This window comes from Montipora foliosa, chromosome 4 (genome assembly GCF_036669935.1).
Source record: "Montipora foliosa isolate CH-2021 chromosome 4, ASM3666993v2, whole genome shotgun sequence".
Classification (NCBI taxonomy): domain Eukaryota; kingdom Metazoa; phylum Cnidaria; class Anthozoa; order Scleractinia; family Acroporidae; genus Montipora; species Montipora foliosa.
In genome coordinates, this window is record NC_090872.1 from 28737015 (window position 1) to 28764782 (window position 27768).

At 39.4% G+C, this 27768-nt stretch overlaps 1 protein-coding gene across 24 annotated transcripts; it reads right to left on the reverse strand.

Moving 5' to 3' along the window:
* Nucleotides 1-7697: 7697 nt before the first annotated feature.
* LOC138000525 (GATA-binding factor 2-like) lies at nt 7698-27547 on the reverse strand. Of its 24 annotated transcripts, none has more exons than XM_068847003.1 (5): nt 27422-27547; nt 12603-13487; nt 11724-11872; nt 11036-11161; nt 7698-8767 (listed from the first exon to the last, which is right to left on the reverse strand). In XM_068847003.1, the coding sequence occupies exons 2-5, from the start codon at nt 13459-13461 to the stop codon at nt 8411-8413; spliced, it is 1491 nt and encodes a 496-aa protein (XP_068703104.1). In that variant the 5' UTR covers nt 13462-13487; nt 27422-27547; the 3' UTR covers nt 7698-8410. The 24 variants fall into 24 exon arrangements, with proteins under 24 accessions (XP_068703104.1, XP_068703092.1, XP_068703110.1 ...); XM_068846991.1 differs by having other exon boundaries at nt 12603-13634; nt 27422-27530; XM_068847009.1 differs by lacking the exon at nt 27422-27547 and adding an exon at nt 25115-25290 and having other exon boundaries at nt 12816-13634.
* Nucleotides 27548-27768: the final 221 nt, after the last annotated feature.

The window sequence follows — 27768 nt, forward strand, 5'->3', positions numbered from 1 at the left end:
CCATAAAATAGGAACAAAACTCGCTTATTTTATACGGATCACTGATTATTATTATCATTGAATAACTGTTGTAAAAATGATCGAAAATCGTTTAAAAATGTTGATACTGAGACTATGCTTTTGCTTTCTGAAGTTGCGTCTAGCAGTTTGTGGCCGAGTCTGTCTCCCTTGTTTCTGATTTCATTTGTGTCTGACAGATCGTCGCTCCTGTTTGTGATTTGTGCCTGAAAAATCGATTTCTGACCCAGGCAATATGATTATTCTATCAAATGCTGTAATCTTTGATTGTCAAAGCAAAAGGAATAGCAGTAAATATTCGAAAATTACTAACCTTCAATCGCTATGCTGAACCTTCTTCAGCCTCGTGACCCAAGTTACCCAGAACACGTCTCGAACTTGGTGAACAATACCGATACAACCTTGCGCGCCTGTTAAGCGATACGGATGCCACCTTGGACGCTCGGTTGAGCAAATCGAGATTGCTTTCCCCTATTCAATATCTACCACGTTACATATTTCCCTTTTTACGCGGGCCGGGGGCTTCTAGGTTGCCTCCCCAGAGGCAATGAAAAATGTTATGCATCAACTGGGAACTCGGAAAAATTGCGAGCCCCAGATGGGATTTGAATCCATTTGATCTAGTACGTATGCTCTAACCACTGAGCTACTAGAGACTCTGTAGAGACCCGGTTTATGCATAACATCTTTCAGGTATTTCTCTCATTACTCGCTTGGGTGGTTCGTTGGTTGCATCTCTGATATGCCTTAATGTGACTGCGTGATGCAGTTAACGAGGTGTTATCGCCGATATGCCTTAATATGACTGCGCGGTGCAGTTAAGAGTCATATGTGGTCAAAATTAGACTATGTGACTGCGTGATGCAGTCGTTGTCTATACCCACATTTCACCCTTGCTCACCAGTCTCCAGTAGCTCAGTGATTAGAGTATCCGTACTAGATCACGGAGGGTCGTGGGTTCACATCCCGGCTGGGGCTCGGAGTTTTTCCGAGTTCCCAGTTGATGCCTAACATCTTTCATGTATTCTTCTTATTACTCGCTTGGGCACATAAATAAAGTTGTTATTATTATTGTGTTAGTGAGAGCAGGGTTTGCGTGGTTGTGAGAGAGGGGGGCATGCTGAAATGCTGAGAACTGAATGGGCGCAGTGTCAGATGAGAGAGAGCGGGGCTGGGTCAAAACTGAGCGGTGTTCGGAGCTCGACCAATTTGGCAGGAATTTGATTCCGTTCTAGGGCCCGTTTCTCGAAAGTCCCGATAACTTTTCGGGCCCGAAAAGCCATTTACAAAACTGCCATCCGCTTGTTTGGATAAGCTGATCTTTCAGTATGTTTCCAAGACATCTAAAAGCAAAATGACTGTGAAGTCTGGTGACTAAAAACCTGTCCGTTCTCAAGATACAGAGTAAATTATGGCACCCGAAAAGTTTCGGGACTTTCGAGAAACGGGACCCTAGCCGCTATACGACATGAACACGGAGCGCATATGACCCTAAGAGGATCCATCTTCTGGTATCTTTAAAATTGAGTACCTTTCCTTCCCCCTTTTCACCACGATATTCACCAAAATCTGTCGATACTTAAGCCAGTACCATGGTTACTACAGTTCAAGGGCGACACTAGTTTTCGAGTCACTGCGTTACTTTATGCCGTTCAGGACCCGAAAACATAACAATATACTTTCGTTCCGACGATGAGTGTTTAACTCAAAAAAACTGTTCCTAAAGTTTTCTGGCTTTGGAAAGCAATGATGAAGCTACACGGTCATTTCGTTTTGAGGAAATTGCTGTCACCTCATTACTCACAGGAAAAGTCGGCTTCTTAGTTTTTCAAAATGTTATTCTCAGCAGTTTTAAGAGCAGGAAATTACCTTTTTTGTATTGTGTTACCCGAAGAATTGCCGACATAATACTCTTAACCCTCTAATCTTCGAGTGAAGCTACCTGCTATGAAAAAAAAAAAAACGATTGTGGCTTGCATAAATGATATTATGACCTAAGCATACTTCACGACAGACAATGGTACTGGCGCAATCTTAAAACCACCTCAAACAGCTTCCAACTTCCGCAAGTGAAATATGTGACATTCTTGAGCACATTAAAAGATCATCGGCCTTAAGCCGCTCACTGTGTTCCTAATTTTGAAATCGATTAACTATAATAGGGACAGTTAGATAGGAGAACGAGGGCGACTTCGAGTACGAGTTTTCTGTACTGAGCATGCGCATAAGGTTTGAAGGCTGACATTTTCTATGCGCGTGCTCAGAACGGAAAACTCGTAGTCGTACTGGTCCTCCGATTCAAGGTCCCTAGTGTTCCTGTAACAAAGTACGAAGATCGTATTAAATTAAATACTTCTAAGGGAGTGCCAAAGTCCTCGACACGGATTTCCACTTAATTAATCGCCTTAAAAAATTCCTTTCCTTTATTTCAGGTTTTGAGTACTTCGCTTAAATCAAATACGGTAAGGAACAGAAGCCGGCCAATTCTGGCCAAACTTTAAATAACAGATTTGTCCACTCGTGTTTAGTCGGTCAAATCCCCACTGAGGAGTGTGAACCTTTCTCCCCTAACAAATTTAATTCGGATTTAATTTGCGTTTGAAAAGGGTGTAATTCTTATTGTTCGGGTTCAATAGACTGCTTGTCGCGTGTCTGAGTCTGTTTGCAATCCGTGTCAATTCTGTATTTTGCAAACCACAAGTGAAGTCATAAACCATAATCGTATTTGAATGCGAATATTAGGCGCGCATCGTAAGTCAGACATGGCACCGAGTTGTTTTCAAGGATCGATCAGCTTGCTTTTAATGGTTGATTGGCCGTTGTCAATGATACTTTAGGCGTATCATAGATCAAATGATGTAAAGCGTTGAAGCCACAATTTATCAAATTTAATGTCAAGAGATGGAGAACCAAACGAAGGCAGATAAATAACCAATTTTACGGTATACTTAAAGGTCAAGGGTCAGGCTAAAACTAAGTTGTTCACCAAAGTATCTTTTCTGTTACTTGTTTTTAAGCTTATTTCACTAGAAATAAACAGATAGACGGTCTGTTTGCAGCAGTTCTGTCCTTCAACTCAACTTCCTGCTTGACGAAATAGTTCGGTATGGTCGGGGTCAGTTGAATGGGTGTGCGCCGTGTCCCGAATCCCGCTGACCTTTGGCGGGATCTATTTCTCCTCGGCGGTCCCGTAAAGAGCCAACTGGCAGCCGCAGTTTTTAACCATGCAATGTTTCGTTTAGTTTGTTTCTTTCGGATTATTTAAGTGGGGTGAACGTCCACTGCGAACAAATCGTTTTTCCCGCTCACACCGCGTACTATTCGTATTTGCTGCGCTGCCGTCTTGGTCATCTGTCTCCCACCCCCGCATTTATCCGTCACTCAATTTTAACCTTGAACCTGACTCACAAATCTCTCTGAATTTTTGGGTTTTCCTATCACACCAAAATCGACTCAAAGCTGATTACAACTGGCTGTGGTGCTATGCCCTAATATCATACACGTGCCGTTTGGCGGCTACCAAAGCCGCCTTACATATGCTTTATTTTCAGCCCACTCTGGTCGAGCTGGACGCACCGTGGTGTCGTGGTTAGCGCACCAGACTCTCGACCCCAGGCTCGCGGGCTTGCTCAGTTACCGCGTGTACTTTGCTCCACACGGGCTCTCTAGATCTTTAGCCAGGTGTTTAAATGGCTACAGGATTCATTATTGGTACAACTTCAAAACTCTCATTGCGAATTGCCGAGACGCGTTTGTCCAATTTGACATTCCGCGAAATTTAAATCAACTGTTTGTTTTAGCTTTCTTATTTTCGTTTGATTTTTTTCCCGAACAATTATTTAACAGTCTCTCGCAGTTGTCAAATATTATTCTTGTGAGCTGGCCCAGCACAGTCACCTTTTGACTAGTGCCCGGCGACATATGTGTGAACCGGCGCGAACGAAAATCTGTCCCACAATCAATGTGATTGGTCTGTTTACATTGAAGAAGGTAGCTGAGCCAGAAACGACAAGCATGTCTGTCCACGAAAAATTTCTTGCAACGGTTCTGATCCTGGAGTGAAGGGACATCCATTTCGCTCAGTCTTATTGGTTTGTGAAAGTCCCATAGTGTGGAAGAGTATTTTACAAGACCTGGTCTCGCAAAACTTGTACGTCGATTTTAACGAGCTTTCAATCGCCGTGCGTGAATGAAAACGCCAAAATTTATTTTTTCTCCTTAGTTCTCACTGGTCTCTTTTGAGATCGACTTGGTTGCGGATTTTTCCTGCTAATAACTTGCATTGGACCCAACTTTTCAGTTTATTATTTTTTTTTATATTTTATCCGAGTAGAAGAAGCAAGGAAATTTTAATAGTCGGCTGATTTAAAAAAATACACATGTTTATCGTTTAAAATCTGGAAGATGATTTCATCATCAAATACGAACACACTAATTAATGACAAGAAATGTCCACAGACTACATTTTTCATAGATGGTGGAAAATTTTGCAATAACCGCCACCTTGATGATGTGAACTATAGAGAGTGATTTCATTATTTATTTGAAATCGAATAAAACTTATTTAGGAAAGTCTCTAGGTAAAGTATCATGGAGAAAATATTCCTTATGTTACCGAAGAGGTTGACAGTTTTTTTATGGTGATAATCAGTTGTCGGATGCGTCCTTCGTTTTACAACAAGAGCAAAATTCTTAATGGCTTGCCCTAATTCTAACTTTTCCTCAGTCCATTCGACAAAAGTAGCCGGAAAGAAAACAAAATTTAAATTAATCAAAAAGCTAGACAGAAGGTTTGAATTTTAAATTTTCCTTCCATCTAATATTGCTGTTATCGGTACATTGTCCAGATTGGACGATAAGACCCCATGATTAAATAGTTTTTTGCAGATAGGAAAGCTTTAGCGAGACTCATCGGAAGTCCTTCTTCCCACATCGGTTCGTTTTATGCAAAAAGTAAATTCTCTAAAAGTGAGGCCCTAAAGAGACGTTTAAAGTTATTATTGTGATAAAGCTGAAAAACGGTGAGAAAAATAACTGCGTTTTGACGAAAAACACGCAGTTGTGTGCAAACTTGTGTTCTGTGATGTATTTGAAGAAATTTGAAGAGTTGTGCTCAAAAGTAAACAAAACTTGCTAGCAGATAATTAAAAACTCATTCGGCTTGGAGTTTGTGTTTGCGAAATTTGGTCTAAGTGTACAGGTGAAGAGGAAATGCGTATTTCACTAGCAGACGTTATCTTGATCGAGATAACGCGAATATCGTGAATGTTCGTGATATCGTACCAAGAAATCTCATTTATTAAGTAAGCGCGTATTGGCTCATGTTCGCGAGCGCTTTGTTGATAAGTTTCACTACGAAGCGATGATGGCATTGATAACCTGGTAATGGACGATTGCCGAGAGAGGTTCAGAAACTGACATCCACGCTTTTTACAGCTCTTATCAAACCTTCTGTAACAAGACATGGAAGTCTAGACTTCAGAGAGCTATGAAATGAGAATTTGTTATTTTCCTATCTGTTCTTTTCATCTCTTCAAGATATTAAAGAATTTCGTAGCCCCGTTTTAAAAACCACCAGAAACAGATTTGCTATGTTGGAAAAAAATAAAGAGATAAAAAACCGTGAACTTTAATAAGCAGTGTGGATCGCAAATTCAAAACTCTGTTCTTGATAAAGTATTCTCTCTATTTAGAAGATACAGCTTAAACTTTTGAGTCTTGATCAATCTATCTAATCATTTTATCGCGTTTGTGACTGAGTATTTTGTAGTTTTTGTCAGTTAAAAAATAGAAATTCACTGTTACTCTTGCGCTATCGCTTAGATAACCTACAGAATTCGGCTGTCATTGAATTTGGCGTCTTTTCGAAACCAAGTTAACTTTCAGAAGTGCCCGGTTGCATGACACCAAACAATTTTCCTGTTCATCTTCAATGAATTTTGACGTGAGAAAACCTCTCCTATGGCTTTACTTTTGCTTTCCTTTGGAAGCGAAGAAAATTTCTTCTCGCTTACCGAGGAAGGTTCCAGAGAAAAATATCTCACTTTTATATCCAGCGCATGGAACAAGAATGGTTATGTAAAAAAAGCTTGACCAGAGGAAAAGCCTCGAAAAGAGAGGCCGTGCATGTTAGTCACTCTCCAATCCCTCGGCAGTACCTTTATGTTTAAATTTTTATTCTCCACTTAAATAGGGAAGGAACTTCTTGTTGAAGCTTCACAACACATTACAAAAAAGGCCGCACAAACAACGTATATTTCTTCGGACTTCGAAAATAATTGATTTGGCTTCTTTCGTCCTGTTGACGAGATTTAAACCACTCGCCTTTTTTTTTAAACAATGAATTGTCTTTCCATCCGCGTTACTTGAAACTCTCACTGTCAAAGCACCCTCAACTTTAGGCATTGAAGAATATGTGTTTCGAAACTGAAGCCTTTTACGTGTGTGCATGTTCGCTATTTTTGTTCCTTCACCACACCTTTTTCGGACTCTTGAAACGACGACTTCAAGTCTGGAGATTTGCCCCGTCACTTGCCCTTTGATTGAGTAAGGATTTTTATTGCTCGCGAAACTGACGTCTGTAGAGAATAACTGTTTTGCAGTTTGCCCAAATTAAACTGGATATTTATACCAACTTAAACGAATTATTTTTCAGAACAAGAAACTCATCGGCATCGTTGGTTTGCAGAATCAACTTAATCAAGATAGACAAAAGATTTTCCATCGCTAATACTTGAAATATTTGACTGTGGGAAGTCACTAAAGTCAGATCCTAAAAAATAAAATGTGATTCATGTTATGAGGACGAGCAATAATGTCAATTCAGTCAGCTTGGTTTCTTCTCATGAAAAAGAAAGGAAACAGGCTTCTTCACAGCACAGCCAGGACCGATTTCACTCGCCCCCACACAACAGAAATCTATAATTCTCAAATTCAATGATATACCGTAATTAAAATTATAATTAAATTCCTGTTAAAAGGCGATTAGGAAGCTTTATTCAATAGGGATTCCCGATTTCAAGTAAAACTGGAATATTTTATGTGTTAACGGAGCTCTAGTCTTTTCCTTGAACCAGTTGCGTCTGGTAACCCAACAAAAGCATAAAAATAGCAAATAAAAAATAAAGGAAAGAAATATCCTGCGACTAATCGGGACAAATCATTTCATTTGAAGACACAAGACTTCAAACTATAATTAGAATATTAGAGCCAATTTGTACCTATACTTTCGGCTTTGTTGTCGTTGCTCGTAGCAGCGAAATCAGTGAAGAGACACTTATTAGGGAAACTCGTTTAGTTGTCTGTAACAGAAATCTTGAAGAAAACAAGTAAAACCTTACACGGAATAGCAAACTCTGCATTAGTTTCCAAAGGGAAAAAGTTCCCTCTTTCTGAGAACGAAACGTCTGAAGATTTACTGTCAAACAGTGCCGTTTCGTTAATGAATTTCTAGCAAAGAGTTTTCACACAGTTCAAGAAAAAACAAATTTTATGAGTCAATATGACTTTTATTTATTCCTTTTTTTCTGACTTGGCGTTCATATATTTATGTTATACAGCATTAAAGTAGAGTTATCGACTGAGGCAAGAAAAAGGAAGACGAAAAAACGTGATAGAACGATAGAATCTATCTTCCCAACGATAAACAGAATACGAGGCAAGAGCAATTGGCGATAACATTTTCCTTACATGAATAGATTTAATATTTTCTTCACTTTTAATATTTACAGCGAATATTTTCTCTAGACCGATACGGTCTCGTATCTCTGTTTCTCAGCCGTGAGACAAGAAGCGATCGATATACGAACAGACGATAAAGCTTTTAATTGCATACAAATATTATATGAAATCAAATATGAGTTTTTATCTTCTACAAGGCAAGTAGGGCGGCTTTATCTGCAAAAAAAGGTTAACGTAGACTTCACTGTAGAAGACTCACTCTTATCGTAGATTTGTACAATATTTAAACTGTCTAAATCTGTTAAAAGAACAACATTTGCACATCATGACAACCACCGTACAGCCTTTCTAAATTATTTTGCCTTCCTGAACTCAACGTCTTTTTCAATCTAGTTTGAAACCTCGCATGGCTATTCCATGAACGAGCCGAGCCGCAAAGAAAAGTCAAATGTTATCTGGAGCACATTCAGGTACGAAAACAAGTTTCTTTCCTTTTGCCCTCTGAATGTGGCGAAAATTTAATATCGATATACCACAAACGAATAATAATATAACCTAAAAAATCCGCTGCAGTTTATACATGGACGAAGAACATGTATGTTTGCGACCTTGTTCAATAAGATCGATGGTCGTTTAAGAGTTCAGCGTTAATTTCCGTTGAAAAATTGACCACATCCGTATCTGAGAGGTATAGTTCCATTCGAGATTCACTCTACGATGCGTTTATCGAAACTGAAGGCGGCGCAGGTAGGTAACCTGATGGATTCGCTGGCGTTGAAGTGATGAGCGGTCCATACAGCCCCGGATGAAGACCAGGGATACCTGTCATTGAAGGTCTTGAAAAGGCGGTCGGCGTGTGAATTGTCGGACTAATAACAGGGCTGATCATGCTGGAAACAGCATTGCCTTGACTCATGCTAGGTATGGAGTCGCGGTTGCTCATAAGCTTCTCGTCGCCACCATGTTTCTGTTCTTGTTTAACTCCCTTTGACTTATTTTTATTCTTTGATGAAACCTTCCTATTCCTTGTTTGAATTCCGTCCTTCTTCATAGAAAGCGGGCGGTTTACCTGTTGCATAGCAAGGAGAAGAGAAAATTAGTGAAATGCTCCCTGTGTGAATGCTATGTCGAAGAAATTTCGGGCGTCTGCAGTCACTTAGATTAACTGCACAAAGCATTATTGTCAGGGCGTTTTGTTTGAAAGCAAGTAGATTTCCTTGAAACTCTTGAAAACGTTTTTAAAAGATTGTTTACTAAGCGGGTTTAAATGCTTTCCAAGGGAAAGAGAGAACGTCTAATGAGCTGAAATAAGTTGGAACAAAATTTTTAAAGTAGAATGTCAAAAAAGAGAGGAGAAACGCAAAAAAACTTGTTAAAATTTCGTGACTATTCCATGAGCAACTAAGAACATGGACAAATCTTTGCCATTATGAGCGGAAATTGGATTATAGCGTGAAGTGGCAAAAGAAACTTGAAGATTCCAAAAACAAAACCGGGATTTTACCTTTTAACTAGGGGGAAAAATGTTTATAACCAAGACTTTCAACAAAATTCATTCGACTTGAAAAATGAAATCCGTTTAAACACGCATTAGTATCAATAGCCATTTCCCACTTGCCGACAAACTTCTTTTTTATCTATTGTTCGTGAATGTGTATTTTGATGAAAGAGGAATACAATGATCATTACTAAAACGGCTTTTGGGAAAAAAAAAACTTGTCGAATCAACTCACCTCGACTTCAATCCATTTCGCAGCAACCACTAGTAATTTTCTGAATGTCTTTATTCTTTCGTAAGAAAACGGACTTTTCGCAAAGAAACAGTGGTCTTTTTTTGTTGAAGTCAGGTAATAAGTATTTTTGACAGCACAAAAGGCCATGGGGCAGGTGGCAGTAAGTTTAAAACACCGAGAATTAGATGTCTTGAGTACAGAAAACTAAGACGTTTTTATCAAAAACGGTAATGTTTGAAAAGTACGATTCTGACAAAGAAAATCATTTGACTCCCGCGTTTGAACGATATATTCCGTCTTTCTAATCAGTGCACGCGCTCTGAATGAAAAAAAGTACAACTAGAAAATTAATAATTCACACAAGTAACTAATTATGTGTTAAAACAACGGAAAAACAAAAAAATGGCTCTCCGTGACACAAAAATAGAAGCAGAAAGAGTTTGACCACTTAATATGTTGTGCGAACAAAGGTATTTTGAAGACAATTATGGCTCCGGCGTTTTACATGAAAGTTGGAAATTCAAAGTCATTTGTTCGCCCAGTCATAAAAGCCAAAAAAAAAAAGAGACAACAAATATAAAAATCTCATTATTTTCGTAATGCACAGGAAATGGGCCAAAATCTAATTCTACTCAAAGAATAAAAGGAAGCTATTAACTCGATATAACTAACCGGTTTGATGTTTTGAGTTAAAATTCACGGCATATTATTAACAAAGACTTTTTAAGAAGCAAAAGGTTGGTTTACTAACAAATGAATCCACGGCGGGAAGCGAGAAACTGTTGGTCTAAAACGGACATGCAATTTGCTTTACATTAAAAACATTCGCGTTTAATTAGCAAAGAAACTTCAGCTTTCACGTATTGACTAAAGTGCTAAAGCCATATTTTTGAATCGAATAAAAGAGATTAACGAATGAACACAAAAGCGCACATGACATACTGCTGGCTTCTACGTTTGTGTAAAACAAAAGTCATTGATCATGTAAAAACATTTACAAGGTTTTGAAAAATCGGAAGCAAGAGCAAAGCACATTAAGCTTTTACTCAAAATAACTTAACCGGATATTAGGATGAAATTACCCCAACTTTGCCCAAGACTAATTGAGGAGCTTTGTAATAAATATATAATCAACATACATAACGGCTATGCGAACAGCTGGAAAAGATCTCAGAAAAGAGCTCCACGAAGAAACAGCTCGTCAAAGGAGCGGTCCACATTTTATTCAACAAATAAATTGACCGGCTCAAGTTATTTGCATTGCCAAACAAATTCTGTTTTATACTCATTAATGTGAAGAGCCGAAATGATCTCGTATACACGCGAGCGATTTTCCGTCATAGACATCTTTAATATCATCTAAAACGAAGCCAAATTCGCTTTTGCACCGTTTAAACTTTGTTTGTTTATCGTGTAAGCTATTAAGGATAAATGAATTTCTGATATTGTGATAAATAAATCAAGCATCCCACCAGTTATCGGCTCCCATCTTATCTATCTCGCTTATTACGGTTCTAGTAGGGCTTTGTTTTCTTTCAGGAATCTTGCGAGGGGAGCACGCGTAAAAAAATGACAGCGCGCGCGGCTCACTCGAACTAACTTACCGCGTGGAGCTTCCAGTAAAGTCCACATGCATTGCACACAGGATCACCGTTTTGGTTCCGACGCCATAAAGTAGTTTGCGTGGTATGACAATTAGCACACGACGTTCCAGCTCTGCGAGCAGCCGACTGTTTAGAACACAAAAATAAACCAAGAAAATTAGAATTCGGAAAAAAGAACAATTCACGGGTTTTTTCAAAACTTTGCGCTGCAAGACAGATGTAACCGCTTTTGAATTTCAGGAATACAGGGGATTCGTGATGAGGCGATGAAAGGGTTGGTTATTTTTTCCGTTTGCAATTATAACGACGTCTGTCTGCAACACAGTCAATTTAAATTTAAAAACGAGAAAATAAAATACCTAATGCGAAAAAACTACACTTGAAATTAATTTGAACTGAACCCTTGCATTGGAGACCAGCAAAAAGAACGTTTAGAATTCCTGAGCTTTTAATCCCCGCGACCTCTTCAATCTTGAAATAATCAATCAGTAGTTAAAAGACTAGGAGAATTTTTACACTTTTGCTGTCAACGATTTCAAGATGCGGCAAATGTCATCGCGTGCAGAAGAAGGGATTTGAAATTGCGTTGAGGACAGAACGACACACGTTATGAAAAATACGCGAATTGTTGAAACAAAAAGATTGAGTGTGAGGTCTATTCTTATGAGAAGCTAATCAAGCGACTTACCAATCTTCTTTTGGGTTTAATAAGGGGTCGACTTGATCCGTTCATTTTATGGTAGAGTCCACAGGCGTTGCATAGGTAATGTCCACCGCCATCTCTTCGCCACAGAGGAGTCGACGTTGCTCCGCAGTTGACACACTCGCGGCCATCGGCTGCTCGGGAAGAGACGAACAACCAAAAATCAGTTGAACCTTCCCAAGTTTCGTCTTTCCTATTTTATCTCAATTTTTTGGCAACCACTCGCGATAAAATAAAAGTGAAACGATAAGGAAAACAAATAGATCCGACGTTGCCTGTGAAGTTTATTTTCCTCGAGAGCTCGACGCTTTCCCGAATTGAACTTGCCTTCGCGAAAGGTCAGGCGTAGCAAAAATATAACAGATATTTGAGAAATAAGAATATCCTGTAATTCTTGTATGCTGTTTTGTCTGCTACAAATAGCTTTTCATAGAAAGAAAAACACTTCGCTGTTGCAACTCTAATGTAATTCTCCTATCCCGCAAAGGTTGTCAGAAAATGCGTGAAGTTTCTTTGGAAAAAGATGCCATGATTACTGAGTTATAATTTCGCAATGATTACCTACTAAATGTACAAAATATCCATCGCGTTTGAATGCTACAATTACAACAACTGGTCATATGTAATAGAGTTTCTGAAAGCAGGAATGCCGCTAGCGTTGGAATCATTTTAGTTACAGGGTAATGAGGTCTGTCAAACCTACTGAAAACAACCGTGAATGAAAACACGGAAAAGGAAAATTTTCAGCTCCCGCAGATTTTGTGGGAAGGAAATATCGCTAATCTCGACGTGGAAGTGGTATTTTTGGAGATAATTAAATTTGCCGATTAGCTTTTGTTGGCTCGAATTGTAAATCCTACTAACCTGAATTCGAGCGGATCTTCGTTCTGTTTCTAGGAAAGTTTCTATTCGCCATAAACCCGGGCAAACCGGGCAGTGGTGTGAAAGAGGACATATTTAGCCCTGTATCCACGTAATGTGGGAGAGCTTGAGGAGGAAAACCCGCGAGCGTTGACGCATCGGGCCTTTGGGGTACAAGCGGCATTCCGGCTTTCAAACGAGCCTTTTCTTCACTACCGTAGCTGAAAATATCGCCGCCCATCACTCCGTTTTCGCCTGAATTTTCCTTCGGAGGAGTCGGCGGGAAAGGAAACAAATGCGCCGAGCCGTGAGACAGCGCCATGGAGCCTGAAACTGCTGAAGGCGGCATGGAGACAGGAACGGGACTCGGTCGATGGCCTTGTTGGAAAGACGGACACCAAACTGATGCAGGATTTGGAGTAGAGCAACCGTGCGACATGAGTCCAGGAGCTGGCTTGCTTTCGATCCACTGTATCGGTGTGTGAAAGTGCGGACGGCAAACTTGACCGGGAGGAACACGAGCAGTTGGCAAAAACACTCGACTACAGCTTCCTTGTGGACCAGTCTGGCCTTGAGGATCTTGAAAAGCTGTGGCTCCGTGCGCCGCCATTTGACACATCGGACGATAGCCTCGACCGCCAGGAGCGTACGACCAATTTGTTGCATTTCCCGAACTGTCCAAGTGGTGAAAGAAAACGTCCACTTCGTCTGGTGGTAGAAGCTGGTTTGTCTCGACTAAATTCATGTTATTTCCTGCGCAGTTCGACGCTGTGGACTGTACCCTCTCGTTGCCATGAGCTGTTTCGTGTTGCTGGCTGGAGATGGGATGTATCCATTTATGTTCAGGGCCAACTGCTTCCATCTTTAAAGAGGCAAGTCGCGAATAACCTTCAAGAGAACAGAGATGTTGTTCAGATGAGGACTGCACTCTCTCGCTACCATGAGTATTTTCGTGTTGTTGACTAGGCGCCGAATGTGTCCATCTATGTTCAGGAACGACCGCTTCCATTTTTAAGGTCGCAAGCCGAGAAAAACCTTTAAGAGAACAGAGATGTGGCTCAGGGCAAATAAACCACAATAGTGACAGAGTGACGTGAAATTAAATGGTTTAATAAGTCCCATAACAATAACTGCAGGAAATAATAGGTAAAAGGAATTTCATTGTCATGAAATTATATTCAATGGGAAATTCAGTGAGCGGTACAAGACGCTAAAACGTATGCATGCATCATGGAACGGAAGTTGCCATTCACGGTTTCACAAGTGAAATGAAGGTTCCGTAAACTTATCTGATGAACACACTCTGCAAATCTTTAAAAAGCTATTCAAATTGATATGGAGTTCTCCGGGGCTTCTAACACACAAAAGGAGATCTCCGAAGCTATAGAGGCCGAAGATAACACAGATAAGACGCTCAAAGAGTGCAAGGAATCATCCTTTTTGAGACTTCCTCAGCGCGTAAACTTCCAAGGTACGTGACAAAATGACGAGTAAAAAATTCGAGATTACAAAACCCTGTCGTCATTGCGCACCTAGTGAAGAGATGGTTCTTAACGTTGCGTTGCAAACGGTGAGTTGCCCCTTCGGTGTTTTGTAAATACCTGGCTGTTGAGTCTTATGGGATAAACCCCACGAAGAGCAAGCTGTGTTGTGGTGTCTGGTTGTATGCAAACAATGTTTGAAAGGTTTTGTAAGCAAACCAGAGCACGGTACGCTCCTGCTTGGCTGGCGCCAACCGACCTGCCCGAACTCACATCAAGAATGACAGGTCAAAGAGTTAGCCAATCAAGTCGCGCACTGGATGACATTTTGTTGGGTTCTCCTTTTCATTCTAGGCATCATTGGTACAAAAATCATACAATCAATTTTTGCGCTAAAGTGATCTGTCAATCACCCTTTTGAGCCCCGTGAAAAGTACTCAAACAGTAAATTAGCGGCAATTTTTCACACCAGCTCTGCTTAATGTTACAAGACACGTGAAAAGTACCGAATAAGGGGCGTAAAAGCCGAGGAAGTTTTGGCACGGGAACGACCAGGAAACAAGACTAGTTGTTAACTGGGCGTATTAAGTTCGTGCCTACATTACTTAAATAGATGGAAGTTACATTTGACCACAGCAGACAGCCCGAACACGTCTTTGCTTATCTCCGGTTAAATCAAACTCTTTGGCCGTGTTTGTTATCGTTATTTCCTTTTTTCTCACACAAACGACAAATAATATCCCATTTGACGAGGTGAAATTGACGGTTGTTAGGCTTTACTGATCCGTATTATCCATGCTCGAGTGGCTTCCCTCTTTGCTTTCTATGAAATAATCCTGTTGCGCTTGTTTGCAGAGTATTGTTTGATCAAACAGGGCTCGCTTCGATTCGATGGTCACATCCGCCATGACAGCGCATTAAGAAAACAACATGGGTGTTTTGCTTTACAACTAATTACCAAATGCCGCTCTCTGATTGGCTACGGTGTCAAGTTCATTGTTAAGACAGGTGGAACGTGACCGCAAGATAAAACCCGATAACAAAGATAAGCCCCTCGCGGACTTCATTGCGTATTTCAGGGCTTGTTATCTGTGTAAACGTTTGCAAACGAAAAACCTCTTTGCGGATGATTGGAAATAAATTGAACTCTAACTTTGCTATGTGCTTCCCGATAGGTGTGGAGTGTTGCTACAACCTACAGTTAAGCCCCTTCGCACGAACTCGAGATGATGTAATTGGTCGGTGTTATCGGAGTTTCAAATTATCGACAACCTCTCTGATTTCCGTGCGTGGCAGAATGGTTCTTCAGACAGCAAGACGCTGGTTTGCAGCCTGTAGAATTGTGATCGGGGCACTTGAAGACCTCCGGAGTTGACAAGGGTGTGATCATGCACATACAAAAATGCCTTGTTTCATCCTCGATTTTTTTAATCCTTGATCTAATATACCTGCCGAGGTCGTGGCCGAAATAATGAAAATATTTATGCTTCTATAATCACAAAGCAAAAGAAATTCGTAAACAAGCAATAAGAATAATCTTTGTAATCACACCTATTACCAAGACAGTGGAAAGTTTGAACACGTTGATAAGAACGAATCGATCATGCAATTTACACTCAAAGGTGAGAGCTCTCAAAACGTTCACCGAGCTCACCACGATTCAAACTCGTTTGAAACTGATATTGAAAACTATCACTGACAATATCAAGAAGGAAAACACGTTCAAGTTTGTATTGCTAAAAGCGAAAAATGAAATGCTGAATCATTAAATTTTCTATCGACTCCCACCTGCAGCTACAAGAGGAACACAATCAACGCGAAGACAGCGTGTTTACATAGCGCCGTCGTTTGCATTCCCACGTGCCCGCGTAAGAACGAACGACAAATTGTAGTTGTCTTTTCTTTGCTCCAAATATCTCAAGTATCCCTCTCCTTACGTGAGGTACTTCAAGTTCTTCAAATAGACTCCACATTTCCTCAGGTATTTTTTCGTTATCAAACATTTCAATTATTTTCCATTATAAGTAATAAATTTTTAAAGCCAATACTCCTTAGGATGCCAAGAAATAAAGATAACCCTTTTATGAAAAAGAATAATAGTTTTTACAGGAATTAGTGTGTTTGTATCAAAAAATGAAACGCATTTTACAAGCAATAATACCGCATCTCTGATTGATTGCACGAAATACCCAACGGTACAAAAATTTCAGTGCGAAATTTGAAAAATTCAATTAAGAAAAGTGAAGTAGTAAATGCTCCGATACGCTTGGAATTTTAAAATGAGTACGGCTATTTTATAGCAATTAAGATGGAGGAATTTAGTTACTTAGCTAAGCAAAAGAAATAACTTTATCATAAATAATGAATATTTGGTGAAATCCCAGTGTTAGCCCGACGTGAGCGGTTTGTTCAGTTTGGCGAAGAAAATGAATTCAGCAATGCGGAAACAGTTCTGATTTTTCTACGCAACGAAGAGAAAAATTTTTGCTCGTCTTTGTTCAAGGGCAAGGAATTAAATTCAGCAACTTGAAAGGTTTGACGTGTGTGAATTTTATGCCCACGAAGTACAAGATTGTCGAATAATTGTGTTGGGGTAGTACTAGAAGAAAAAAATACAGTTACTGTACCAGCAAAAATGGGCTTCGGATAGCCTTCTTGCACAGCTCTCCCATAAACGAAAGGGCACAGATTTCCGAAGACGCATGGCTCTTGGCTAAGTAAATTCAAAGCGGCCATGGCTTTTCTTCCTGCACTGCACGTGTGAAGCTGGCTCAATTCTGCCGCCGACGGCGGAGTTTTAGGCGCTAGTAAGTTGTGTATCTTACTGGGCACATGCTTTACCCTAAATCTTTAAAGACACAAGCATCGCTTTGGCGAAGAGATAAGTGGGAAAAGGAAAGAGGTTATCAGCTTAATAGGGCCTTTTTCCTTTGTATACGCTGGCGATGAAATCTTTTGTATAATCGCCTGCAACATGCGTGATTGTATGTTTGATTTTAGATGAAAACACACAACAGTCTATTGCGTATTTCGTTCTACTTTCAATTCGCTTTTTTTCACAAATCGCTGAGATTGCAAAGCCACCGCCCATGCAAGATTCGATTTTGTAGTTGACAATTTCACTAGCACTATGCTACTGTGAAGTGCGCTGGGTGATAATTTGAAAACCCAACATACAGGAAGCTCCATTTAGCTTAATCAGATAACAAAGATGTCGTATCTGGCTCACATACTGCGCACGGTCTTAAAAACGGTATCGCTATATCGCTAAAACAAGTTTAGAGTCTATGATCGGTTTCATATCTGGAAACAACTAAAGGATTTGAGGGACACTCGACAGTTGAACTGATAAAGTTTCAAATACCGATAAACGAAGATTACGGCTTATAAAAGCTGTAACAATTTCAGCGGAAAAAACAAGCTCTGTGGGCAACAAAACACTGGAGTTTCAACGCACACTGAACTTTTGTAGCTCATAACATAAAACTTGTTGCAGAAAACACGGAAAATATACATCTTGAGTTCGACAAACACTGGCGGTAAAATGATATATTTTCATAGCACCGAGACGAATTGTAGCCGATTCATATATCGGTGTTCAATTAGATGAACATTGTGGAGAAGATGAACTACGATGAAGGAATTTGTGGATAAAACCATCTGCGAAGATAGTTACAATTGCCGCGGTAGGTAATATGATTTTGCTTCACCGACGTTGGAGGGCTCGACATTTAGGTTTCGAAAAAGGAAAAAGAAGCATGACTTTTGACAAAATGCAGAAAAAGAAAACTGCAAAGGGAAAATTATTAGTATGGCGACAATATGAATTGGGGGCGCGTTTTTCCACCACAAGAATCCGTAAGAAATGTGGCTTAAAATTTGTGGCCACAACAGCTTTCGAACGCATTTATTCCAGGTGTCACTGTGTTAAAATGTCACAGTATCCGCTCTGGGAAGAATTAAGCTGATGAATTCTCAACAGTTAACACAACAACTTTGTGGGGAAAGAAAATCACTCAATGTTAGTTGAAAGCGTATTGTTCAGTCCTTGCGCCGTTAATTGTTCCTCAAGACCGTTAACAGATAATAACCAGTTTTCAAAGATCGATTCTTTACCACACAAGCACATGAAAGTGATCCATGGTTAATTTCATTGAAAACTGTTGAAATGCGGATAAAAGGAGGCAATAGTATAATAATAGAACCTCTGGCGCTTTCCAAGAGTTTTATCTAGTTAAGAGTAGTGTTTAATACGAGAAATAGGATCGGATCGAAACGTTAGTTTGAAGCAGGAAATTCTTCAATGGTATTCAGTTGGGTCCATTTTGCCATAAGATATTATGCTGAGCTAAAGATTCGTTGCCCATACTGTACTGCATTCTTAAGCTATAATTACCTTTGTTCAATATTTGAAAAACAAGTGATTCTGATGACTTTTAAGCCATCTGTTGCAGGCATGAATCAAATTCACACACGTCTACGATATCCACTCTTCATAATATTGAAAATTAAAATAGATTTTCAAGTGGCAAAGTGACGAATCCGATACAACACGGCATCTCTCTCAAGAGCCGACTGGCAACACTAACTCTTGTTTTGCAGATAAAAGAAAGTCTTGTGTGCTGTTCATCTTGTGTTTTAAACTAACAATCTAACAATCTCGAAAACAGCGTTCGCACACGTACTTAATTATTTTTGTCATCTCCATATAGAACTTAACAAACAAAAAGGTTGACCTGACACAACTTTGCGAACAAAGAGCGAAACAGAGATGTGGCAAGATATTTCCATAACAATGAATTTGGAAGGTTATGGAAAGGAATACGACAACTTATCAAAACCAGCAAAGCGTAAAACCAAAAGATATTGGCTCGGGTATAACTTACAGCTTTTTAATTTTGTCAATAAAACGCAGAATTTCAGAGTAGCTCAAGATACTTGACAATGGTTTCATATGTTGATACAGCCGTGGAAAGTTAGATAACGCAAAGACGGCAAGAAACGATCTATTTGCCATTGAAATTCGTACAGTTCATAAGCTTTGGCAAAGTGCGGAAGATACCTTATCAGTTAATAAAGCAATTTAGTAGTCCTCAGAGTTCATCACTTAAATTCGCACGGCTGAAATGAACTGACGCAAACCGCAGTGGACCGAGAAAGCTGAGGCGACGGCCATCCCAGAAGTTTCTGGGAAACGAAGTTTCGTGATTGATCGCACTAATCCTCTAAACACTTGAATTTAAACCTTCCTCTCTTTTAAACGGCTCTAGAAGAGGGATTACTTATAAAAACCGTTTACGGCAAGCTAAGTTAATTTGGTCCCGAAGTCTTAACTTAAGCGGATTTCTACCCGCTTATGATGAACTTGAGAATCTCTTAAAACAACGAGACAGTTGAGAGAGTGAGAGAATGCGTTAAGATGAAAGAATCTTTCAAGCTGCTTACTCGTTTAATTGCATCGTTTTCATTTGTCAATATACTTTGTGGAACCAAGTAAATACTATCTGTTAACTTGGTGAAATTTCCTAAATTATTCGCAAATACGAGAACGGATGTAGCTGTAGCTATTACAATGTTATGGTTACAGCCCGCTACACAAGTTTAAATCATTCCCTTACCTTAACAATCTATGTATATCTTGAACATCATTCACAGATTATTGTTCAAACTAGCTGATAAAACTGAGATGTGAAGGCAAAATAGTGATAACACGATTCGTTTCAACAAAGGTTCATATACTGTGCCACGAAAAAGGAGTATGAGAAGTAGGATTGCAAAATTATCCAGTGAAGCAGCCTAAGCCAAGAAACGAAGTTTAATTTAAGTGTTTTCCCTTATAAAACGTTTCTGCAAATCCAACCGGCAACCAACCGTCAAAAAACAATAAAAAGACGCGTGCTCCTGTTGCCAGAATATAATACATGTTTCAAAAACCACTAAGTCTTGTATATCAGAAATTTGCTTAAATTTTAGGGGCGAATGACCCCGATCTTTTGTGTCATTGTTCTTCGGCTACAACAGTTAATATTTGATAAACGTGCTACATTTTATTTCATGAATGCTTTCAAGAGAGAGAGAATTATCAAGACTTAGAAGGTACTGTTCCAGCTTCCCGAGGGACATTTTGATTATCGACAAGGAAGAACCCGGCTACAGACTTCACGTCATGATGCACTGGTTCCATACAAATTTTTGGCTCGTTATGGCAAAAATTCTTTGAAGGTCATAGTGGCGACAGAGAGTCGGTTGTCGGTGTCTTTGATTTCTCATCACCAAGATGTCGACCCTTCAACATCAAAGTTGATGCAAAAGCATGATCCGAAGTGCTTGCAGCCAGACGCTTATTTACTCAGCGCGAACACAACCCAAAACAAATTCCAAGAGAACGTATCTGCTACAATCGCAACTACCACAATGGTTAAATCTTTCGCTAAAATGAGATACAGAGGATAGTGTTTTGTATCCGGAAATGCCATTAAGTTGTCGATATGGAAAGACACGTTCCCCTCTAATACACCCGCCTTCAGCATACGGCCTCATGTCAGCGAAGCCCTGCTCTAACTTATCAATCATTGTATCTAAAATCGATAATTGCATAATTATCACTTTTTGGATCTAACCTTGATAGTGAATGATGTGAGTTTTGTACCTACCAGGATAACATCAGTTCTCAAGGTATTGGAGGATAGCGGCTCAAAACAAGCGGTTTACACTTCGGCTGTAAAATAATTTTTTTGTTGTCCTTGCTTGTGTCTCCCTCGAATCGCATTGAACGTTTACACAGACCACATGGTGTTCACAGTAAAATGTACTGGTTTGTAGCCTCGAATTTATTGCCGACCTTGCGCGCTAAATAATTTATTGTGTATCGTCTGTTCAAATTTCCCACCCTACTGGCATAAAACTCAATAACTTACTGATATGGTGAGTGCAACTGTTTATTCAGAGGAGGCCTTGGATAAATATTTCCTGATATTTGCACAAACCTTCGATGATATGATTGTCGCGAAGTGCGAATAATTTCCCACTTTTTTATTCGAAGAAATTATGAGAGCAAAACTTGTTTGCCGCGATTTTGATAGGCTAAAAAAGATTCTACCTCTTATTCAACATGTCTGACGAACCATTAATTTTTCATGCCTTTGACAATTCGCCCTCATTTTTTTCTAATTGAATCTTCGTAAACGAATTTAAGCTTTTTATGAAGACAGAGTGCTTCTGATAAGTCTGCGTTCGCCTATGGTCGATTCTTTGAAAAGCTGTACACGTATAATGGCTTTTCGACAGGAAGGGTGAGCTGTATCAATAGCAAATCATAATGCGCTTCATAAACAACAAGCTAAGTAACTTGTAGCAAATGGTAACAGATAATTGCTCAATCCAGCACCGACAAAATTCTGACCTAAGTTTAGCACTGCAAGTGCAATATCATTCGACATGAACCTCGCGTTCTGTGCTCGAGTAAACCGCGAAATCTTCGAGTAATTAGGTGAGTGGTTTTCGAAAATTAGGGCGAAGCATCTGCGGCTATAGACAAGGGTGAAAATGCTTCCTGAAAAGATTTAATGAAAAATAAAGGTAATTTTATAATAGCAAAGCCTTTGTGCTGTGCGTGCTAATCGTTGCATAAGTGATGAGCTAAGCCATCAAGTTCTCACACAGTTTTAATGGTTCGATAATAGGCTTTTTCCAAGTTTTGTATTGTACACAGCTGCTACTAACTCTCATAAATTAAGTGGTTAAATATCATATTTTTCTTCGCTGAAAAAAGGCTTTGAGTTTACACAAGACTGGTTTGGATTCCAACGACTTATCGCAGTGTTGTACAAACTACATAAGCTTGCTATCAATTTGAGTTTGTAAAAACCAACCAAAGAACGGAACTTAGATATTGGATTATCAACAGTACTTATCGATAAGACGGGTGCGTTTTATTAATATTCCTTGAGAGTTATGTGTAGGTATTTACCCGAAACCTGCTTGCTCAGTGTTCGGTGAGCGAAGCTTGCAGTCTTATCGAGATAAACCCATCAACCTCCCGTAGAGATTGCACAGATACAGCAATTTTCATTGATCTGTGTGATTAAACGGAGTCAAAATCTATCTTTCTGCGCGACAGGGAGCTTGTTTCTTCAAATTAGTGTACACAGAACAGTGATGGCGTGATTACCTCGGCTGCGCTTCGTTGCTGGCAAATCTGGGACCTTTGCCTTCTTCCGAAATTAAGAACCCGCTCGAGTGGAGCAAAGCTTTCCCCCTAAAAAAACCTTCTGTGTGATTCTTCGAGCCAACAAGGAACGCGAAGGTAATAATCCGATTAGCTTTCCCCAAGTAAAAACAAATGCTACTCACCTCGTTGGCGATTTATTTGTTCAACGAGCTCCGGTGGTTAAATAAGTGCTTTTTTCTACACAGAAAGGTACAGTTTGAAAATTGTGGCTTGAATTACAGTCTATTTATATGACTTTTGGGCTTCGGCGCCAAGTGGGCGCCAAACGAACCGGTCTAATTCACTGCTTTGTCTATAGTGCACATGCTTTCAGGCTAGCGAATGCCGACTCGCGAGCACGCAAGATGTAGTTAAGACTTGTGTCAACCTCGACCGACTCATTTCCTGGATTGCCTGCAAGTCAAGCGAGGTGGCGATGCGAATAAGTAGGAATACCTCACAAGTCGAATCGGACTAGTCAAGTGTGACGGATTTGTGAAGAGTCACATCCGCGCGAAGCGTTGGCGCCTCGGTTGTGTATGTGCGTTGTAGGTTTGATTGAATCCATTTGTTGAGAAAGACAGGGATAAGTAGGCTCGAGAACCTTTATACCACCCGGTTCTTTTCAGATTAGAAAAAAATAGTGTGAAAAAAGCGCTAAAATTCACACTTAAATTTCACTTACAGAATTATGAGTTACATGCCTCCAATTGTCCCGATTACCAACGGAAATCAAAATTGTTCATGTTGACATCTCTCAAGGATGAGTTCTCGCTTAGCAAAGCACGCAAACATAGGAAACCCAAAATTTAGCGTCAGATAACAAAAAACCGTGGCCATTAATTTTTGGTTTTGCAGGAGTTGACAGAAGTAAGGTTTCCTCGGATATTGAGCTGATGAGCGAACTCTTATATTAGGTACATTCATATTCCCCTTAAATCGATCCACCCTTCCTATTATACCATAATTTCACCATTTTAACTGAATTTTCTAATTTCACGAAAGTACAGTTGAAAAGACAATTTCCTCATTCCTAAATATCGAAGTTCTGACGCGCGTTTCATTGCAAAATGTTGTTGAAATTTAATTAAAGGACACAAGAGGGCACTTTTCAGTAATCAAATAAGCTGAAATAAGACATTTTGAACATAAAGACGGACTCTACGGAACAGATATCTGGCCTTCCGACGATTTTCATATTATTTGCCAAGGAATCTTTATTGCCAAGTTTTTTTTCGAAACCTAAAAAACATTTATCCAAATAAACAATCAAAAAGTCTTAACAGGCGTTTTGGTTTTTTTTTTTTCGCTGACCACAATCAAAGTGACATGATGGCATGACTAATTACAAACGAAGTCACTTTTCGAACAAATTCTTCCTTCCACATGGCTTGGCCAGAGCCACAAATCCTGTTTTCGGTACACAGATTCGCCCACATACAGTTGCGGAATAAGAAAATTACTTCGATAAAAGCCAGAACAATAACAAATTAATGAGATTTACAGAGTTTGTAAACACCTATTTTAACACAAAAAGCGCCATGGAAGCCATGCTCGCTACATCTGGGGAACCGAACTACCAAGACGTTTATGGGCAACTCAAATTATTTTGATTTTCTTGCCGGCGCTCTGCGTTTTTAATACTCAAACGCTGCGCTCGTAACGGGATCCTTTCGTTTTGACATTGATATGTTGTATATTAGAAATAGTTTAAATTTCTGCCTCGTCCACCAAGACTTTTGACGCCATAGGGCATTTGTCGAATTTCATACTTCAACTCTGTTTTTTATAGGCGGAGTTTTGAAGAAACCTAGAATGTTCTAATTGAAATTCACGTACACATCAAACCGAGGGCATGTTTTCAGGGACAAACTTTTTCTCTCAATTTTTTTAACTCACATATCTGCCTGTAAAAGAATTATAGATGGCCTAGGTTGTGAGCAATTTTACTCTCTTTCTACAGCGAAATTCTTTTCGTAAAATACTGAGGGAAATGTTAAAAGTTGTGACAATGTACGAAACAGCTATGGGGTATCCATCAAGAAAAGCAAGTTACTCGGTCAGTACAGTATAATCCGTGAAAAATAACCCTAGAAGAATTATCTGCACATGGCGATAACTCTTAACCGCTGTAAATTATTAAATTTGGAAATCTGTTGTGGTTGTTTCTCTGTTGTGCATATTGCTTTGAGCTTCAAGTTGGCTTCGAAATACAGCAACTCAATCAGTTGATTATCTTTGAAGATGTTTCGAAACTCGCTACAGTAAACACTTATTGCGGTATTGGCAACCGGAAAGCCTAAAAGAGGAAGACCTAGCTCGACTACGCATTTCCTATGTTAACACATGCTTTGAGCTTTAAACCTATCCTTTCCTGCCTAAAGATCAAGCTGGTCCCACCAAACTTTATCTCAAGTCGACAAGGGTCAAAATTTTGCGATTTGGTATCATTACCTTAAAACAACAAGTCTGATCTTAAAAGAGTGCCTTTCAGTTTATCTTAGATTTTGTAGGGAGATATTCAGGGTAAAATTTCATAATAGGAATTTAGAATCTCACCTCAGGAAAGATTAGAAGCTTTTGTGAGTAATTTTGTTTATCTCCGATGTGATGGCTACGACTTTTCAGGGAATACAAATTCAAGTGCTTGCGTTTACAAGTTTGATAGGGCGAAAGGTGTAAAAAAATGATTTGTGGAAACGGACCCTAGAGGTCATTCTGACTTAAAACAAAAGGGAAATCCCAAACAAGAATCTTTAAAACATGCTGCATTACTCTAAAATACCAGAAAATACCGTAAAAAATATCAAATATGATTCACTTACTGCTTTTGTAAGACTCCCAAACTTGTGCTCCAAATTTAAGTCAGCGATTGGAAATGCAAAAATTTGGTTCCCGATGTCTCAGTTTTAAAACAGAGATTCGATTAACTGGAGGAAATTGAAACATTCGGAGTATATTTATAAAACATATCAGCCACATTATATTAATAGTCTGTTTCGCTATGCATGAGCTGTCAGCCAATGGTACGAGGAAACTCGCCCACGTGATCGCCAAGCCTTCGAAGCCAGATGTGTCGCACAAGGCTAAAAATCGTAAAGATTCCGATTTTCCCTTTAAAAAAACTAAGAGGCATATTCTTCTTAATTAATCGCAGATTAAATGGGTCCTTTTTGACGTTTACCAATGCAGTTAAGGGACACAAAAAGACAGAGTTTTTTTGTTACTCGTAACGGAGCGATTGTGTGAGGTTTCAGTTGCGTGTCGGCACAAGTTGCGTGCTTGAAGTTTGAGTGCAGTTCTGTGCTCTTACTCAGTTGTATTAAGCGTCAAATTTCATGGCTTGCATACAACCCACGTTGAAAGGAAACAGCAACCAGAAGCCTATCTTAAGTAGATTCTTGCTGGTCAAGAAACGATTATTTGGACGATGTGCCGGCCTTCAAGAATCCTGGCGAATTTCAACTCAACGGCTTAGGAATCAAAGCAAACGCAAGAATAGATTGCTAAACTTGCCTCTTTCATCCCAGTATTTTAGATAAAAGAATTAACTAAATGAATGCATGAATATCTATACTGGTCAGTGATGTTGCAAATGTGGTTGATACTAGCCGATCTGGTTGTAATCTCATGCATGAAAGACGTTTTATACAGTGTCGTTTAGCACTGTAATTACGTATTACCTCACAAAACAATCGATTTGTTACCGGTTTACTTGCAAACTACTTACAGTACTCTCAATCTTCAAAGTATTTTGCGTAAAACTCTTTCAATAACAAGCAGCATTAGTTCTTAGTCAAAATATACATGTTACATTACAGCAGTAAGTGAGAAAAATGACCCCTGCCTATATCTCGTGAACTACGCCAAGCATCGTAGACGTAAATAGAATCTTTGGATAAAAGTGGGGGAAGAATTGTGGCATAATCACCATAAAATTTTTTCAGGAAATTCCAGAATTTTTCCGCTATTAATCACCGAGTTATAACGTAAGAGTTTCATCTTCATAAACTGGATTAAACTTCTCGTAACACCCTGCTGTTTTTAAGTTCTCCCTTGATCGCCATGCTGTCTGCTCGTCTTGGCGAATTAAAATTGCAAAAGTAAATTCCGATAAAGGGGGCAGCGATAATTTTTTTTTCAGTGTACAAAACGTCAATGAAAGCCCAGCCCTCTTCGATATGAAACAGCCACAACGTTGCCCGATATAAATGGTTTGGCTTTTTTGCTGAAATAAATTCAGTATGTGTCTTGAAGACGAAGGTCAGTCTTGGGAGTTGTTCCACTCAAAGAGAAGAAATCCAGCGTCACTTTTGTCGACGGAATTAAACAAAAACCATAAGAGGATAAGCTAGGTTACGTAAAACCTCGAAACATAATCCTTAGCCAACTAAATCTGATCAAGGTATATAAAACACGAAAAAGGTTAACAAGAGAGGTTTTAATCGCAAGATAAAAACTATTTTTACATTCAGTTTAGTCAAGGACCGTCTTAGAGGTGCGATCGCGTCATAAACCGTGAGTTTGAACATGAACATATCTCTCATGATGTCGGTGGGATGCAGCGTTCGTTAAAAAGGTTGACAGAAGCTGTGAATGCTTCGAAAAGGCTGTTAAAACTGCAAATTTATTTCTCAGTGTGAAGTATGTTATTCTGTAAAAGTTGAATCATCTGATAAAGCTTTTTAACAAGGAATGTGCCATAGTTGTCCTAAACCGTCAATTACTTTATCAAATTCTCACTCTAGGGAAACTTTATCTAAGAAAAAACGTATCAGTAAATGTTGTCTCCTAGAAATATTTAATCATGATCAGGTGTAGTAGATATTTCATTTTAAAGTCCTATATCAAATAAACCAACTTCTTCTCTAAATTCCTATCTCTTGCCTGTAAAGAACATGATGTTAAGCATTTTAATTTCAGAAGAGAAATTTCTAATATTGCTTATTTCTCGCTCGTCCCATTATTTCGAAATCAGCATAGGCAAATTTGTTTGCGGACGTGCATGGGAGATCAAATCGTGCGACATATCTGAACAATCATTGACAGGCTACCAACATTTATTTCATCGGCTAGTATTACGAAGGATAAGAAAATAAACTAAAAACGTAAAAAGTCGATGTGAATCCCACCTTTTTGCAGCGTGATTAATAGATTTGAGCTCGCGTTCAACTCTCTTTTAGTCCTGCCTGGAAGGCGATAGGTTGCCTATCGCTCCAACCGGCCCTCTTCAAAGATTGCCTGTTTTGATCGGCAAGGCTTTCAAAAACTTTATTTGAGGAAGTTGTTTTATAATCCACTACCTGAGTGCTTCTTGGTTATGTTAATAATCAGACCATATCAGTCCTTGCTGGATAATCTTTAATTTGTTTATTTCATCGCGAAGGGCGCGGTCAATGCGACTTCGAAAGAAACTTGAACCTTCCATCTTCGCTCGAAGAATGGCAACTCTACGCGTTTTCCCGTTTGTTGTAAGACC

What these genes read in the sequence shown, in the direction of transcription:
- LOC138000525 (XM_068846985.1), bottom strand. Translation starts at nt 16,816, where the DNA reads ATGGCCGCTTTGAATTTACTTAGCCAAGAGCCATGCGTCTTCGGAAAT. An exon ending in TCCGAAGCCCATTTTTGCTG is followed by an intron (nt 13,635 to 16,707) that starts GTACAGTAACTG and finishes GTTCTCTTAAAG; the next exon opens with GTTTTTCTCGGCTTGCGACC. An exon ending in TTAAACCCAAAAGAAGATTG is followed by an intron (nt 11,162 to 11,723) that starts GTAAGTCGCTTG and finishes TGTTCTAAACAG; the next exon opens with TCGGCTGCTCGCAGAGCTGG.